The sequence below is a fragment of the Pteropus medius genome, unplaced genomic scaffold (genome assembly GCF_902729225.1).
Source record: "Pteropus medius unplaced genomic scaffold, Ma_sr-lr_union100, whole genome shotgun sequence".
Taxonomy (NCBI): Eukaryota; Metazoa; Chordata; class Mammalia; order Chiroptera; family Pteropodidae; genus Pteropus; species Pteropus medius.
Window position 1 is genome coordinate 2,656,100 of NW_024342644.1, and position 15,863 is coordinate 2,671,962.

The 15,863-nt window shown below is 38.4% G+C and overlaps 1 protein-coding gene across 5 annotated transcripts in view; it reads right to left on the reverse strand.

Annotated features, from left to right (window-relative positions):
• The window catches only part of E2F3 (E2F transcription factor 3), a 70,725-nt gene that overhangs the window by 39,022 nt on the left and 15,840 nt on the right, over positions 1-15,863 (reverse strand). The window contains exon 1 of one of the 5 annotated variants that reach the window (XM_039866459.1): positions 7,707-8,161. The exons of 3 other annotated variants lie outside the window; for them this stretch is intronic. In XM_039866459.1, coding sequence (XP_039722393.1) covers positions 7,707-7,874 — 168 coding nt within the window. In that variant the 5' untranslated portion in view covers positions 7,875-8,161. Of the gene's footprint in view, positions 1-7,706; positions 8,162-15,863 lie in introns of those variants that run through there. One more of the 5 variants, XM_039866458.1, reaches the window with a different exon arrangement.

Genomic DNA, 15,863 nt, shown 5'->3' on the forward strand with positions numbered 1-15,863 from the left:
TGGATGCACAGGGATGGAAAATTTCAGCAATGGGTAGTGGTGATGGTTGTACAACACTATAAATGTACTTAAGTCACTGAATTATATACCTAAAATGATAAATTTTATGTTATGCATATTTTACCACAATAAAACAAACTAATGAACAAAACAAGAATTCCCAAAGGATGCCCTCAGCCCTGCAGGTCCTTCCCTTGTCAGTTCACGCTGGATTGCAAGGTCTTCCCATCTCTACTTCTGATCACTTTCCCTCTCCTTGACCATCTGTCCATTTCCCCACTTAAGATATACACTGAAATTACTCCTGGCAGAAGTAGACTCAAATAAATCGGGAAACCAGAGTGAAAGCAGGATGTTTATGATCCTCAGTTCTGATGCTCTGTTAACCCCAGCATGAGACCACCCATTCCAAAGGAAAATAAGTTATTCTTAATGCATTTTCACAGAAACGGTAACTACCAACACCTAATATTGTTATGGATAGAAAATTTCAGTTTCTCCAGTGGGTTCCAGAGAGCAGACCAAAACCTAAATAAGAAAAATGGACTCTTTCTTCTGGTATCATTGACTTCCTACCAAGAAGCCTGAGAGAGAAAAAGTGTCAAGCCTCCATGTGCAGATAGCTGGATCATTAGCTCTCCCTGACACAAGGGCCGGATGTTCTCCTCTCTTCTTTGGACTGATGGAGACATTTCTCCAATTATAACATCCTTGATAGGAAGCAAGTTGGGGCTCAGGGTAAAAATTCACAGCAACCATTTGTTTCCATTGAGTAACTCTGGAAAAATGTTCAATGTAACGATAGTGTTGATACTATTAATCTAAATTATTATATTTTTTTCTAGAAAACCAAGTAATTATTACAATTTCTTTGGTAGTAATGTACCTGTGACAGAATATGGATTGGTTCAAGTATTCATGGAATGAAGAGTACAATAAAAACAACTCCTTCAAACAAAAGATGAGCTCAAAATATATGATGAAGCTCATAGTTCAATAGCATAAATAAATTCTTGATATATAGTAATGGAGGTACGAAAAAGTGCAATGAAGGGGCCAGATAGCACATAACATCTTGATAAGGAGATTTCACTGCAGGAGATGAAGAATTACTGGGTAGAGCACCCTGGCTGAGCTGATGTGCCACTTTCTCCACTGGAGTTTGTAAACAAAACACAAACATACCTAGATAAAAGTATCAGTATTGGTCAAATATTTAGGTATTTTCTTTATATACATAAGTAGGATGAGGTTTGTGAAGTCAGTGAAATGTGAATTCACCTTTTCTTTTTTTTAAAGATAAAACGGGAAGACAAAAAGATGGTTGCAAAGGGACATGTTATGGCAGTTAAGAGTATATGGAAAGAACTGCAGTATTAAAATCAGATGAACAGAGAAATGGGTAAATAAATGAAGAAGTAGAATAAAGACACACAAGAAAACATCTGAGTAAACCTCTTCCTGCTCCCCAAAGGGCAGCTTGCTTCATGAACCCAGGCTAAAGGGTGGTCTCTACATTCTGGAACTCAGTTCGAAATTTGAATCATTTCGTATTGTTTCACATTGACAAAGTAGTTCTTTGCTGCTACTTATTTATAATTTAATTCCCCTGACAGTTCTAAAAACAAGGGAAGAAATATTTTCAAACAAAAATTGTTATTTATACAGCTGGAGTTTCCATTTAGTTAGGAAAATTAGTAGAAAAACGTTTGGTCAGAATTTAAGATAAGGTTTGAACGTTCACAAAATCTCATACCATCGACTTACAAATCTCTCAGTATATTTAAGTCTTTCCCAAAGACAACAAGGGAAGCCCCCAAATCAACTAAATTAATGGGTTCTGAACTGGGCAACTCCTTTGGCAAGAGGTGGAAGATCTCTGAATCAGCAGCAAAAATAGCTCAATTAAAATACCATTCTAATATGTAGTTCGTTTTTGTTTGAAAATGGAAACCAGCAACTTGCTTGCATGAGTAAACAGAAGACAGTTATTCAGGCTGGGGTCTAAGAGCAAGAGCAAAGAGGACAGCTGGCGATTATCTGGCTAACTAAACCAAATAATTCATGCCTAAAAATCCATTCTGGTGCCCAAGTTCCTCAGACCGGACACATTCATAGAAGAACCAGAGTATAATTACCAGATCTTCTTCCAATCTGTGCTGCCATGGCTGTGCCTAGGTGAGCCGTTTTAAGATGATGATCATATCACCAATCGTACTCGATCCCCTATTTCCCCAGTGAAGAGCATGCTACGATTTTCACAATACAAATTTGAACATTTGCTTAAGTGTCCTATAGTCCTAAAGGATGCAATTATCATATATTGAATAAAGTATCAAAAATTTCATGTTATCATTCCTAGCATAAAGAAATTCTACAGGGAAAAAATACTCAGAGTAAAAACAGAATTTGTAAGATTATGCAAATTAAATTTGAAAATATATCTTTTTAGCCTATTATCAAAGATGTGAGATTAACACCCTTATGTTTAGTCAGCACTTTATACTTTTACAAAACTCTTTACAATTAATCCTCACAATCGTGTAAGGTAATTTGGATAAATGTTATTATTGCCATTTTATAGATTAAGAAAATAGGGCCCTCAGATTTGCTGAAGCAAAGCTAATGTTGAAGCTGAAATTTGAACCAAGCCTTCTGGATCCAAGTCGAGTGCCCTTTCCATCTCATCATGCATGCTAAAGGCTAAAGTTAACTTAAAGCAAATAAAAAAGATCACATTACCCAGTCAAATCTGTGGTATTCACCAACACAAGCAGTCTTAGAGTCAACATATGTCATTAAATATTATAACTAAGCTCGGCCTGAGAATAAAGATTGCACGGGAAGGTTGGAGGCTGACAATGAAGGCTGCTTTCCCCTGGCTCTGTCTGAGGCTGGGCAAGGGATTTCTCTTCCACTTGATTTCCTAATCAGTTAAGTGAAAGAACTGAGTAGGAATCTCTAAGGTCCCTTCAACATCAAGCTGATTATGAAACTAAGTGGCTTCAGTTTTTTCTGTTCACGCCTACTCAGAATTCAAAGTGTCGACTTTCTTCCTCCTCTAGATATTATAAGGCTTCTCCAGAGTTGGTGGTTTTCCACTGAACCCTAACTAAAAGAAAACAGGGTTCTAAAATGTATTTTACCATCTCCTTCCCAACTTAAGTAGTAAAGCAATATATATACACTTTAGGACATTTTTAGAATTATTTAACGTTTTCTGAAAGTCACGATGCTGATTAGTTCCATTTCCAAACTTGAATTGCATCAGCCAATTTTTCTACTCTCCAGATAGATCAAGGGTATTAGAAGCCAGAAAAAGAATAGTCTTGCCCTAGAGACAAAAACTACTTTTATACTGATGCCATTTCAAATGCTGATAAATTCTATTCAGAATGACCAATCATTGCCGTTGGCAATAACTGATGTTTTATTTCCCATATAAGCTAGGTCTGACCAAGAGACTTCTATTTCTCAGTAGTACATCCCACCTGGAAATATTGATTTTTGATGTTTTAAAAGGTATGAAAGACTTTCCCACTTCCTAATTGGAGTTAATTGTTATACTCTCATATCAGAATTTTACCAGAATTCAAGGACTTAAATTACAAGGCAGCATGTTTCCCTTTGTCCTTCTGCTTTCCTACTTCTGTCTGGTAACTGTTTACAGGAGGAGAGAAAAAAGGGCTACTAATGAGGGAGAACTTTTAAAGTATAAAACCAAAAATCTCCACTCTACTGTAAATGTCTTAAGAGAAAAATGCAAACATTCCTTTTTTATAAAGATAATTCTTTAGTGTATGATCTTAGTTTTGTAAAATTTTTTTCCACAGGGGAAGTTGAGAGGGACAAGAAATTAAGGAAAGAAAGCTCTAATAATACTAATTACTATTATTATTGTTGTTGTTCTATAATAACAAAAGGAGACCATTCTTCTTACCTCTTGTATCACTTTAATTATGGTATTCAGCAAGTCAATGAATTTTATTAATGTTCACTGTTCCTTTTCTTTTTTTAAGTTAATAAATTCTATAACTTTTATTGTACTAAAGTGGTCTGGCATCATTATCAAACCCAAAGGCCAAGAAGTACTCAAGTCTCGTTCACATTGGAAGCTGTCAATTTTTTTTAACCAATCTTAGGTCTCTAGTTTTTCCTCTGTAAATGGATATACCACTAAACTACTTCAAAGAGCTGTTGCTGGGAAGAACAAATAAAAACCATCACAAAATACCGTGAAATAATCCAGCAGGACCTCACTCATCGAGGCCACACCCATTTGCACATGGGTTCTATGCAGAGCACCGGGGGCAGATGCCAACTGTTCTGGCTCTGGCACCATATTCCTATACCCTCCTCTCAGAGCCTACACATGGAACGGGTTACTCTATGTAAATCCCTCACTCACTCTCCATTTGCCATGCTGATTATATGCATGTGCCTTTGCTAATTTTGAAGAGCAGAAGCCACTGGTCTTGCTCAGTGTTGCCCATGGTGCAGTCTCCACTGCTCACTCATACTAAGGATGACCACAAGCATTATAAAGCTTGTAGCCGTGAATGGGGTGTCAGGGCAAGGAAGGGATACTCGGCTACCTGGTCCCTTACTGGTTCTAAGTGAAACAGAGAAGTGAAGCTCCAAGGTGCAACAGTTAAAAACTTCATTCAATAAAGGCATTTTGGAAGAAACCTGTGTTTCTCTATATACTTTCTAGAGAAAGAGCAAGCAGAACACTTTTGGTAATACTGAAAAATCCATTGATGAATTTAGATGCTTTTAGTGGGTCTAAGATTTAAGTGACATAGAAGTGAAACAGATGTATTACTTGAAAGTTTTTCTTGTGACACCTCGATATCAGCTTAAACTATATCTATAAAGGAGTGTTTTCAAGTACAGAGGTTCTTAGATCTTAGTGACCAGACCACCCCCTAATTTTATGGATCACATACTGCTGAGTGACCAGTCAGGTTTCTTGGCTCCTTTGTGCTAAGTTCAGAATTCAAGCCCCCTGACTCTCACTCTCACCTTTCTTTATACATGATAGGGATTTGCTCCTGGTTATTGTTATTTTTCTTTAATAAATTCTCACCACAACCACTTGTTTAGGCTGTTTTTAATTAAGGTGTCAACCAGAAAATCATTTGGAAAGCTTGTCCCTCCCACAATGCAGGGCAAGCTTGTTTTGACCAGCTGTCCTAAGATTTTTCTGCTCAGTCATCAAAGCTTCAATATTATTCTCTTACAGTCCCGATAAGGTGAGTACCAAGCAAACTATGAAAAAAAAAAAAAAAAATCTCTCACAAAAGGTACATGTTGAATTTACAAAAGATCAGGGGGCGCAGAGATTCAAAGGGAGTCATTAAGCCCAGGGCAGGGGGTGGGACCATTTTTGATAGGAATCTTCACTAATATAATTTCTTTCCTTTTTACATAATTCCACCAGGGCTCCCAACCTTTTTTGTGCCACGGATGCCTTTGGCCTCTGGTGAAGCCTATAGACCTTCTTCTCATAAGTTTTCATATACTTAAAATAAAATATGTAGGATTACAAAGGAAACTCTTTGTATTGAAATATTGCTATTCAAAATATTAAAATTTATGAAATAGTATTCTATGTGCTTTAAATAAAAAAAGACCTAGCAGCAAGTCAAAAACTTACCAAATCTTGAAGTTATGATGAGCATACACAATATTTCAAGATAATCTTCAACGAGTGTAATGTGATATGAAAAATCTGTGATTTCTGTGGGTGAAAAAGTTATAGATACTGCCAATACTACTGAGGTTTATTGCCTACACTCATAAAGGTAGGAAATGCTAAATTTCAGTTAGAGGGTGGTAAAAATAAACAAGTAATATCTAGAATTCTCTTCGGTGATCCAGGTTCAAAACCATATGCTGGACAATAATGACAAGGAGCCAAGGTCACAAGGGTAGATGTGGGCCTATGCCATTTCAGGCAGAAGGAACCACATGTACAAAGGCTCAGAGGCAGGAAGAAGCTTGGCACAGACCTTTCTTACCTCCTAACTCATTGTACTCTAAGGCACCGTTGTCCTAACATGGCCCTGTCCTCCCTCCTGCACACACTGCCCAATACATCTTCCTTAAACACTTATGCACTGTGGGTCCCTTGCTCAAATATATAAAATGTTCCCTCTTCCTCAGTATACCTGGTCATACCACACCTTGCTCAACATTTCCTCCCATCCTTCCAGGGTCTCTGCCAAGGCCCTGGAAGAAGAGGCTCTATTCATTTTCCTATAACTTTCTCTTCTTCCCTCCATCCACCACATTTTCACATACGCCAGGCCACACTGATCTCTCAATCAGTCAATTTCAGGGTAAAAGTTCCATAAATCATCTAATTCAACCAGACCAGTAATAATCTGACCATTCCTTCAGTAACGACAAACTCAACCCTACTAAAGCAGCATGTCTCCCCTGAATCTAAGTTTACAGTCTATGCCATATAGCTTGTATCAAACGAAGCTAAATTGTTCTCTGCTGATAAATGTCTAATGGTCCTGTCTTATTTAAACTTTAAGCTCTTTCAGGCTAGCAGCAAACTTGCCTTACATGTCTTTTCCAGAACATAGAGAGCAGGAGTGGACACAAAGAGGCTGTTTGACAAATTTAATGCCCTTCCAGGTTTACAGACCTACCTCTCCAAGATCTTATAGTAGACAAGACAGAAAAGTTTTATGAAAACAGCCACAAATATAAGACCAAATAATTATGTTGAGGCAGCGTGTATTCTAGATGGGAACTTTTCTTCTTCATAGGTTTCATAAGGTGACCTATGTCCACTTCAAAATTCCTATGTTGAAGCCATAACCTGGAGTACTCAGAATGTGACTACATTTGGAGACAAGGCCTTTAAAGAGGTGATTAAGTTAAGATGAGGTTGTTAGGTTGGGCCCTCACACAAGCTGACTGGTGTCCTAATAGGAACAGGAGATTTGGTCACACAGGGAGACACTGGGGCGCAATTGCACATGGACTATTGAAGAGGCAGCAAGAGGGCGGCCATCAGCAAGCCAAGGAGAAAGGCCTCAGAGGAAACCAAACCCGTTGGCCTTGATTGAACCTAACCTTAATCTTAGAGTGCCCAGCTTCCAGAACTATGAAATATAAATTTCTGCTGTTTAAGTGCCCCAGTCATTGGTATTTTGTTATGGCAGCGCCAGAAAACTAATACAACAGGTGTCGAAGTTTAGATATTTCCAAAAATGGAGACTGAAATAAGGACTTGGGTGCAGGTAGTGTCTTTGAAAGTAACCCCCAGAAAGCAGGAGGGAGGGAGCAGGGAGAGTGAGGCAGGTCAATTATTTAAGGGTATATGAACCAGGTCATGGCTATGGGAAACAAGAACTTTATTCTGCTGGGGCCTCCTTGGAAGCATCCAGAATATCCTCTAAAATTGTTCTAGGAGACAGGGACATTCACCCACTGACTTTCTTCTGGTCCTAAAGGGTAGGGGGGTGCCCTCAGGGGATAACTCTCTTGTCTTATAGGTTGCAGTGCTGTGGGACAGTGGCACTAGAGAAGCTCCTTGGGAAAAGGCAGTGCTGCACGTACGTGAGGCAAGCTGTGTCAGCAAGGGGGAAGAGAAGGGGAATCTGAGCTCCAAGGACACTGACTGATGAAGCCCTGGAGGTGGGCCACAAGGATATGATGTGGGACCAGAGGAAATGTGCAGTTACCTGATCATAGGTGACATGACTGATTGTTTCTCCAGTGGCAAAAACAGCGTTAAGACAGCTGAGGGCAGCAGGATTCTCTGATGGACCCATTTCGAGGCCACAAAGATGTAAAAGTGCTGGTATTCTGTGATAGTTGCTTTCTTCCCAAAAAGTAAATAAGGGTGTCATTAGATAATGGAGAGAACTGCTGAAGAATACTCACTAGGGCATACTTACTTTCAGCAGACTCTTACAAATTCTGTATTTTAAATGACAATTTTGGTTGGTCTTTTTTGCTATTTTCCTCAAGCTAACTTAATTCTTTTACAATGAACCTGTTCCATTTGTTGTAACTGGCCCTTCAGCTCTAAAATGAACTCTGATGTTCATGAATAGCAGAGAGTTTAGATATTGTATTATTACCTCATTTAAGTTCTAGGTAATTCCCGGGAGCCAACCCATGAAAAGGATTCACTCTCCCATCCAGGTTTTACCCCTAGAATTGAGTTTTTAGGTTAAATATATGGTGCTTCTGAAAATCAGATAAGAGATATCTAACTCCAGTTTACTCAAGTTACTCTTAAAATTCAATGAAAGTGATAATAGAACAAATTTTCTAAATTATTTTCAGGAAATTAATTCCTTCTTTGGGGCAAATAATTGAGATTTATTATTTAGTACTTTTGTAAAGTACGACATTCAAGATGAAACTATGGAGGGAGATTTCAAACATAAATGGCATTTCCTGGTATTTTCCAAGTACTCCAAGTCTTATCTTCAGGGTTGCCAGTTTAGCAAATAAAAATGCAGAACACTCAGTTGAATTATAATTTCAAACAACAAATAATTTTTTATTATAAGTACATCCCAAATATTGCATGGGACATACTTATACTATAAGTATAAGTATAAATGTGTTGTTTATCTGAAATTCAAATTCAACTTGGCATCCTATATTTTACATGGCAACCCTACCTATCTTAATATTCCAAAATGGAAAATCAGCAAAATTAGAATTTAAAAGTAGGCTTTCCATTTAAAATATAAACTTCCTGTCTTAACTTTAATAAACCACAGCAGAATGCTCAAAGCATGACTGGCTAGATAAGCTGCTATTCTAACAAATTCATTTTAGAATTGATGGTTCATTCTAATAATTAAGGTAGCTCAATTTGAAAGAAATAAAATATTTTAAAAACAAATATTAAAATTTCTCTAGAAATCAATGTGTAAGAACAAAAGCCATGTATTATTTGTATAAAAGAACAATTAATATGTAATAAGAACACATTTTATTTGCATAGCTTGCTTCTGTTTACTTAGTAGTGCTTGCAAAAACTAAAACATCAATGTGGGTTATGTGATCCTAGAAAACAAAACAAAAGAAAGCTGTTGAGAAAATGTCTGATTGGATCTAAAAGCTTTACATGTCCCAAGCTGTATGGAAGAATTAAACCATTTCCTCTCCAGCCTTCTCCAGCCCTTACAGTTTGAGAAATGGTTCTATATTTTCAGGACTTTGAAGATTTTTCATATGAAAATCCAATATACCTTAGAAAATAAATACATCTTGTTTGAAAAGACTTATGAGACTTTGCAATAAGGGTAAAAGCCTCCCAGAAACAGGAACAGGATTACCTGAGAGCACAGCTTCTAAACCTCTGCACTAATGACATTTTGGCCCGATAATTTTTGTTGTGAGGGAGGCTATTCCGTGCATTACAGAATGCTGAACAGCATCCCTGGCTTCTACCCATGAAATACCAGTAGCAATCCCCCTATCCCCATTTATGACAACCAAAAATGTCTCCAAACATTGCTAAATGTCCCCTGGGAGGCGGGAGGCAAAACTGCCCTCTGTAGAGAACCACTGGCCTAGGAAAAGCTTTAGTGTCTTGGCTCTTCCCTGGCAATTACACAGCCCTGAGTTCTCAGCAATTAAAAAAATATATATATCATGGCAGGGCAGCTTAGAATAATAAAAGAAAGAAAAAAACTAAAAATTTCTACCAAATCTATGTGGAAATTGTTCTAAATATATTTACATATAGTTATAATAAATAGTTCTATCCAATTCTCTTTATACACAGGAAGTTGTGTGTTAACATACAAGATTTAGAGCAGAGACCTGTTTTCAGTCCTATCTCTCCACCTGTTCAACATGTATAGTAAGAGCTAACTTTTCTGAACACTTTCCATGTTCCAGACATGCATTCTCATTCAGTCCCTACATCAGCCCTAAGAGGTAGGTCATTAACTGTCCCATGTCACGGATGAGGAAACTCAGGTCTAGTAAAGTGACTTGCCAGAGCTTCCACACCTCGTGAGACTTTAAAGCCAAGTAACTTCAAAGTCTAACCCCTTAACCACCTCTCACCTTGCAGGGGAAAAAAAACACTCAGTGTCTCTGACTTTCATTCTGTTTCCTCATCTGTAACCTGGAAATAACATTTCTCAGTATTTCTCAGAATCTCGGCAAGAACTTAAAGGCAGTTCAGGGAATTGTTGGAGGGCAGGAACCAAAGTCCTGACAACCGGCAGGCAGTGATATTCAGATTCTGTAGGACTAGAACATCCTCAAACCCCAGAAGAACCACACCCTGATTCTGAGATCTACTTACTTGAAAATGAACCAGTGCCAGCCCGCTTTGAAAGAGCACTATCAGGAATGCAAATGTAAACAGTAAACATCATAATTAACCCTTAGGACTTTGAAAAGAGAAGAGACATCAAGTCTGGCAAGAGAAGGGGTGTGGCAAATGGTAGGAGGGATGCCACTCCCATTGGGACTCCCTCCTTGCACAAGGTCTGAGTCACCCCCAATGGTACTCCCATGCAAGGCTGGCAGATGAGTGGCCACCTTGATAGCAAAACCTTCCCAAGGTCCCCAAGAACCTAAGGGCCACAGTGTTGAGTCTTTGTCGCTTAGTGGACAAAGTCGCAGAAGGCCTGAGTGAAAGGGGGAACATAAAGATGATTCACATTTAACAGAAAGAAACCAGAGCCAAGAGGTGAAAAAACTGACCCGACCCCATTCAAGCTGTGACCCCCTACCAGGTCCCCCGAGTCTGACTTACACAGCAAACCCCACCGCTGCCCAGGCCCTGGCCAACCCTTCTCCTAAGCAGCCTTGTGTTCTGGGGAAGTAATCACCACGCAGGCTGGCCCCCCTCCAGCACAAACAAGAGTCACATTTGTCATGTATCTATTTTGAAGGAGTAGTTTCAGGATCAAATTATTGTTTTTCTAAGAGAAAAAGGACCAAATACAAAGCGTTTGTGTAACTCAGTTCAAGAAGCATAAATGAAAATGTTTAATGTTTGGGTTACGAAGTCTCATCATAAGGGTAAGAAGTAGCTATAGGAGCAAACATAGGGAGAGTTCTTGATTCCTATTACAGGATAAGAAATGCGATTAAATTGGTTGAAGTTTGTTCAACATGCTTGGGGGAGGCAGGCAGCAATGGTAGTGAACATCTCTCTACTTTATTACAGATGCAAAAAATAGTGAACACTGTTCCTTATGTAGAACTTTTCATTTAAGTCACTTTCAGACACATATTACCCATTTCCCCCGCAATGTCTAAGTGGAGAAGGCGCAGATAGATGATTTGGGATGCCAGCAGACCACAGACTATTTGAAGAGAAAAATGTCTCACCCATCGTTTCATGAAGCCACATTTAGATTCTAGGTCTAATTTCAACAGATATCAGCACAGCAGAGCTACAGTTACAGTGGATAGATCATTTGTCAAGAATGGAAAAAGCCAGGATGCCAGAGTAGTTGTATTAGGGGGGATGGGAAGAAGTGAAAGTATATTTTAAAGAAAATGTGGAGAAAAACAGCTAACACAGTGGGTAGGTTAAAGCTTAAGCCCTGGGAGTGAGAGAAAGCTCAGGTCAGCTGAGGCAAAGCAACAAACGTCAGGGTTACTAGCACCTGCGGTCACCACCAGCGCAGCCCCGTCAGCCCCACCTGTGGTCATAATCCTGGAGCTGCACTAGGTGGTGATCAGAGGGATACCAGGAACAGGGAGGCTGAGAACAGAGTAGATGTGCCAGCCATAACTGCAGAAGTAAAAAACAAGGTTGGGCAACATGTGCTACATAAATAATAAAATAATTATATGTTTTCCATTCAACCTGGAAGGAAACTTGTTGGCTTTTCACAAAATTAAGAGTGCAGTCATGCAGTAAAAAGGAGAATTCTTTGATGAGGTGCCTTCTATTTTATTTATAATACAGGATTGCGCAGTGTGGATTGATTAAACAAATAAGTGAACAAAGCACAACTGTAGATTTTACTAAAGGCCTATAAGATTTAATAGCTATTCCTCTACACTTATACCAGTGACTGTTGAAGAAAAGGTAAATTAAAGGATTTAGGATATGAAAACAAACTTGACCTACCAATTGCCAATTTGATTACATGCACTCGAGAAATTCACTAAGCATCTAATCATTTATATTCTGGGGCAATATTTCTACACTGCTATTCTGTTAGATATTTTAAATTATAATTTCAAATGGACTCATTGTCACAGGCTTCTGAGTCCATTTTACACACAAAATCAATATACTACCACTAACAAATAGGATTACTTTTCCTAGGCTCCCAGTGGGAGCTCAGCTGGACCTCTGTTTGGGAGGTAGTTTCAAAGTTCTCCAAAGAAAATTAACTTTCCTGATGTTCACCCGTAAGAATCAATAGAAAGCACCCGAGAAAGATCGTCTCAAGAGGCAACCACCTGCAGGATGGGAAGGCTTAGACTGGTAGGTACATCAACTTAGATGCAGAGGCAAAACACCTCAGTTTAAATGCCCCATTCTGCAAAGCATTTTGAGATCCACCCCAGACCTTTGTTCCTCCACTAGAAAGCTAACAATGTTATCTTTTCTTTGAAAAGGTACAAAATCCCGGGGTTGTGTCTATGACTTTTGCTGCCAGAATGCCTGATTCTTTAATGTCCAGGGCTGGGTCCTCACCTTTCTGTTCTGAACCAAAGCCAGACCCAGTGCTCTCAGAACTGAGGGAGGTTGCTAAGCAAGTGTCGGGCCTAAGATGAAGCATCTGCTAAATGATTTCTCTCCCCTCTCACTTATATTTTACACTGTGGTCCCACCCGGACTCATGTCCTAAGCTGGACAAATACTCTTAGCAAAGCTGAATTTTTCAACTCCTGCTGCCCCAATATGTGTGTCCTTAGGAGACATCTTTTTAGGTCTTCCACTTCACACTGTAAATGTCACCAACTGCTCACAGGACACAGGGACACCTAGTAACCATCCTAGACAAAGGCCTGTAAACAGCCCATGAGGAGACAGACACCATGTTAAAAGAAAGATCTGAAATCACTTGGTCTGGAATCCTGGGTCTATTACCACTGTCTAGAAGTGTATCTTGGAACAAATTTCTTACCCTCTGAGCCTCACTTTCCTCATCTACAGATGAGAAAGGGTAGCTGTATCAGATGACATAATATAAATACTCATTACCATTTCTGGTGCACAAAACTTCCAGGAAGGTAGGCGATTATTATCTTTCTTATCACCTTAAACTCACAGTGGATGAGGGAGACAGAATCCTAATCTGTAAATGTGTAAGAAAGTATAATAAAAAAAATAAAAGTGTAATGATAAAAACTATAACTTTAAGGGAAAAAAATAAATACAAGATGAGGGCAGGATTTTCCCTATTTATAGCAAAATATACCACAAAGTACTATATTTAAAGCAGGGTGCTGTTTCCTTAGAAAGAGACAAAGATATCAATGGAACAGGGTAGGAGGTCCAGATACAGACCAACACAGATCCTTGTACACACACACACACACACACACACACTTCAACATGATACAAGTGGTATTTCAAATTCATGACAAAAAGCTGAACCATTTAATAAATGGCATTAGTATAATCAGCTATCCATTTGCAAAAAATATAAAGTCAGATATTTAAAATATATACCCAGCCACATATATACATTTCCAAAATACTAATACTAATGCCAATAATAAAATTATGAAGTCAGAAGAAAATACGGACTATTGTTATAATTTGGACATTAGCACTTTCCCAAAACAAGCCACCAAACTCATAAACTGTAAAGATTATAGTTTTATATTAAAAAATGAGCAAAACTTCTGTAGAGAGAAATATATCTCATAAATAAAAGTAAAAGAAAAATGACAAACTGGGGAAAAATATTTACTACATGCACACATACACAAACACCAGAGCAAATCTAATATCTGTAACTCATTAAAAGTTTTACTAAGTCAATAAGAAAGTTATAAACAGCCTTGTAAACAAAGCTGATAAAGAATTAAATGTACTAATTCATCTCTCTTTCATTGTTTGTAAAATGAAGACGATAATTATACTGAATTCACAGGGATGAAGTTTAAATGTGTCAGTTTAAATGTGTAAGTAACGTGCTTAAAACAATCCTGGCACATAAGAACAGTCAATAAATATTAGCCAGCAGCAGTGAGAGTAGTAGCAGTGGTAAAGTAGTAATCGTAAAGGAAACACAAAATACCACCCAGTATCACTAGCAATATTGCAAAAAAGACTAATGTTATCCAGTATTAGAAAGAGCATGAGAAAGCAAGCACTGTCTACACTGGTAATAGGAATGAGAATGAGTTCAGCTTCACTGGAGGACAATCTGGCTTTCTCCACATTTTACTCTATGTGCCCTGTGACAGAAATCCAATATATAGAGATCTAGCCTACAGAAATACACAGGTGTACAAAAACATATGTACAGGGATATTCAATGTAGGACTATTTATTATATGACAGTCAAAATGAGAAATAACAGAAATACCAATCAAACGGCAAGAGCTAACTACAGTCTGTCTGGCACATCCACATCATCGGTGGCAGTGTAGCTATTACCAAGAAGAATGAACATTGGTCTGGAAATATGTCTAATTCCTTGCTCAGTACGAACTGCAAGCCACACTTTATGCCTTTATATAAAATACATATTTGCAAATGGATATAAAAGGGAAAGGCCAGGCTGTTATTGTGATTACCTCTAGGAAAGGAAGCAGACCTAGGAAGGAGTAGTGAGGGTATTTTAAATGTTACTCCATTGACATATATTCTTTGATTTCTTTAAATAACAAGAATGTACTAAAAATAAGTATTTTCTTTAGGAAAAAAAAGGCAACAAAGTCAGTGTTTCATAACAGTCATTATTGGACACCTGACTAAATGCCAGTGTCCATTATGTTCTTTAAACAGCCAGCAGGACTCTTGCCTCTGCAGGTACACTCAAGGAGCTGTCACACAGCTGGAGGATACTAACAGTCATTCAGCTCCTTTATTCTGACTCAGCTAATAATCCTCTGATCGGGAACACCAAGTAATACCAACTTCTTCTGCAACTGTCCACTTGGCAGGTATATTTGTTCAGGTAAATTAAATAAGTTTGCATTCCAGTTCATCAGTCTTCAGAACTCTGATTAACCTGAAGTGGTCCCCCAGAGCAATAAGTCTGAGTTCCTAACATGCAAAGTTGGGGCCTATATCTATTCCTACTGAGATCTCTTCTCTAAGGTGCAAAAATAGCAGGAGATCTACCTTACCTAAAATGGGTAGCCAACTAGCATGCCATTTTAACATTATTCTTATATTACAGCAAAAAGAAAAAAGAAAAAAAAAAAACAACACTCAGAAGAGCTCAATACTTGGCAACTTGATACTGTCAAATGTGACAATACATGTCTAGAGCCATCTAACAAATATTTATAAAACTCAACTATGTAGACGGCACAGCTCTATTCTCATTTCTTCGATTCCACAAGGCCCACACTCTGGTCCGCAGACCTGGTTTTGGAAAGGATGGCAGTAGCTGAGTCATGCTAGAATTTCAGAGGTGGCGGATGTTTAAGGGCCACACCTTGGCCACCCATGCTATATAGAGGAGCAAACTTTGAAAGTCAAGGACTTAAAAAAGCTGATCCTCACTCTCACAAGCAAAGCAGGAAGTGAGAAATGAGTACTGTTTGCCTTAATTTCCTAACCTCTATAATATAATCAGCCACAAATGGCAAACTTAAAACTGTCACTGTAACCAGAAGTTGTTTTGGCTGAAGGTGGACGGAAAAAGGGAGGAAATGCCCATCGATGGCCACTGGGACATTTTTAGAAGAGAACCAAGATGAAC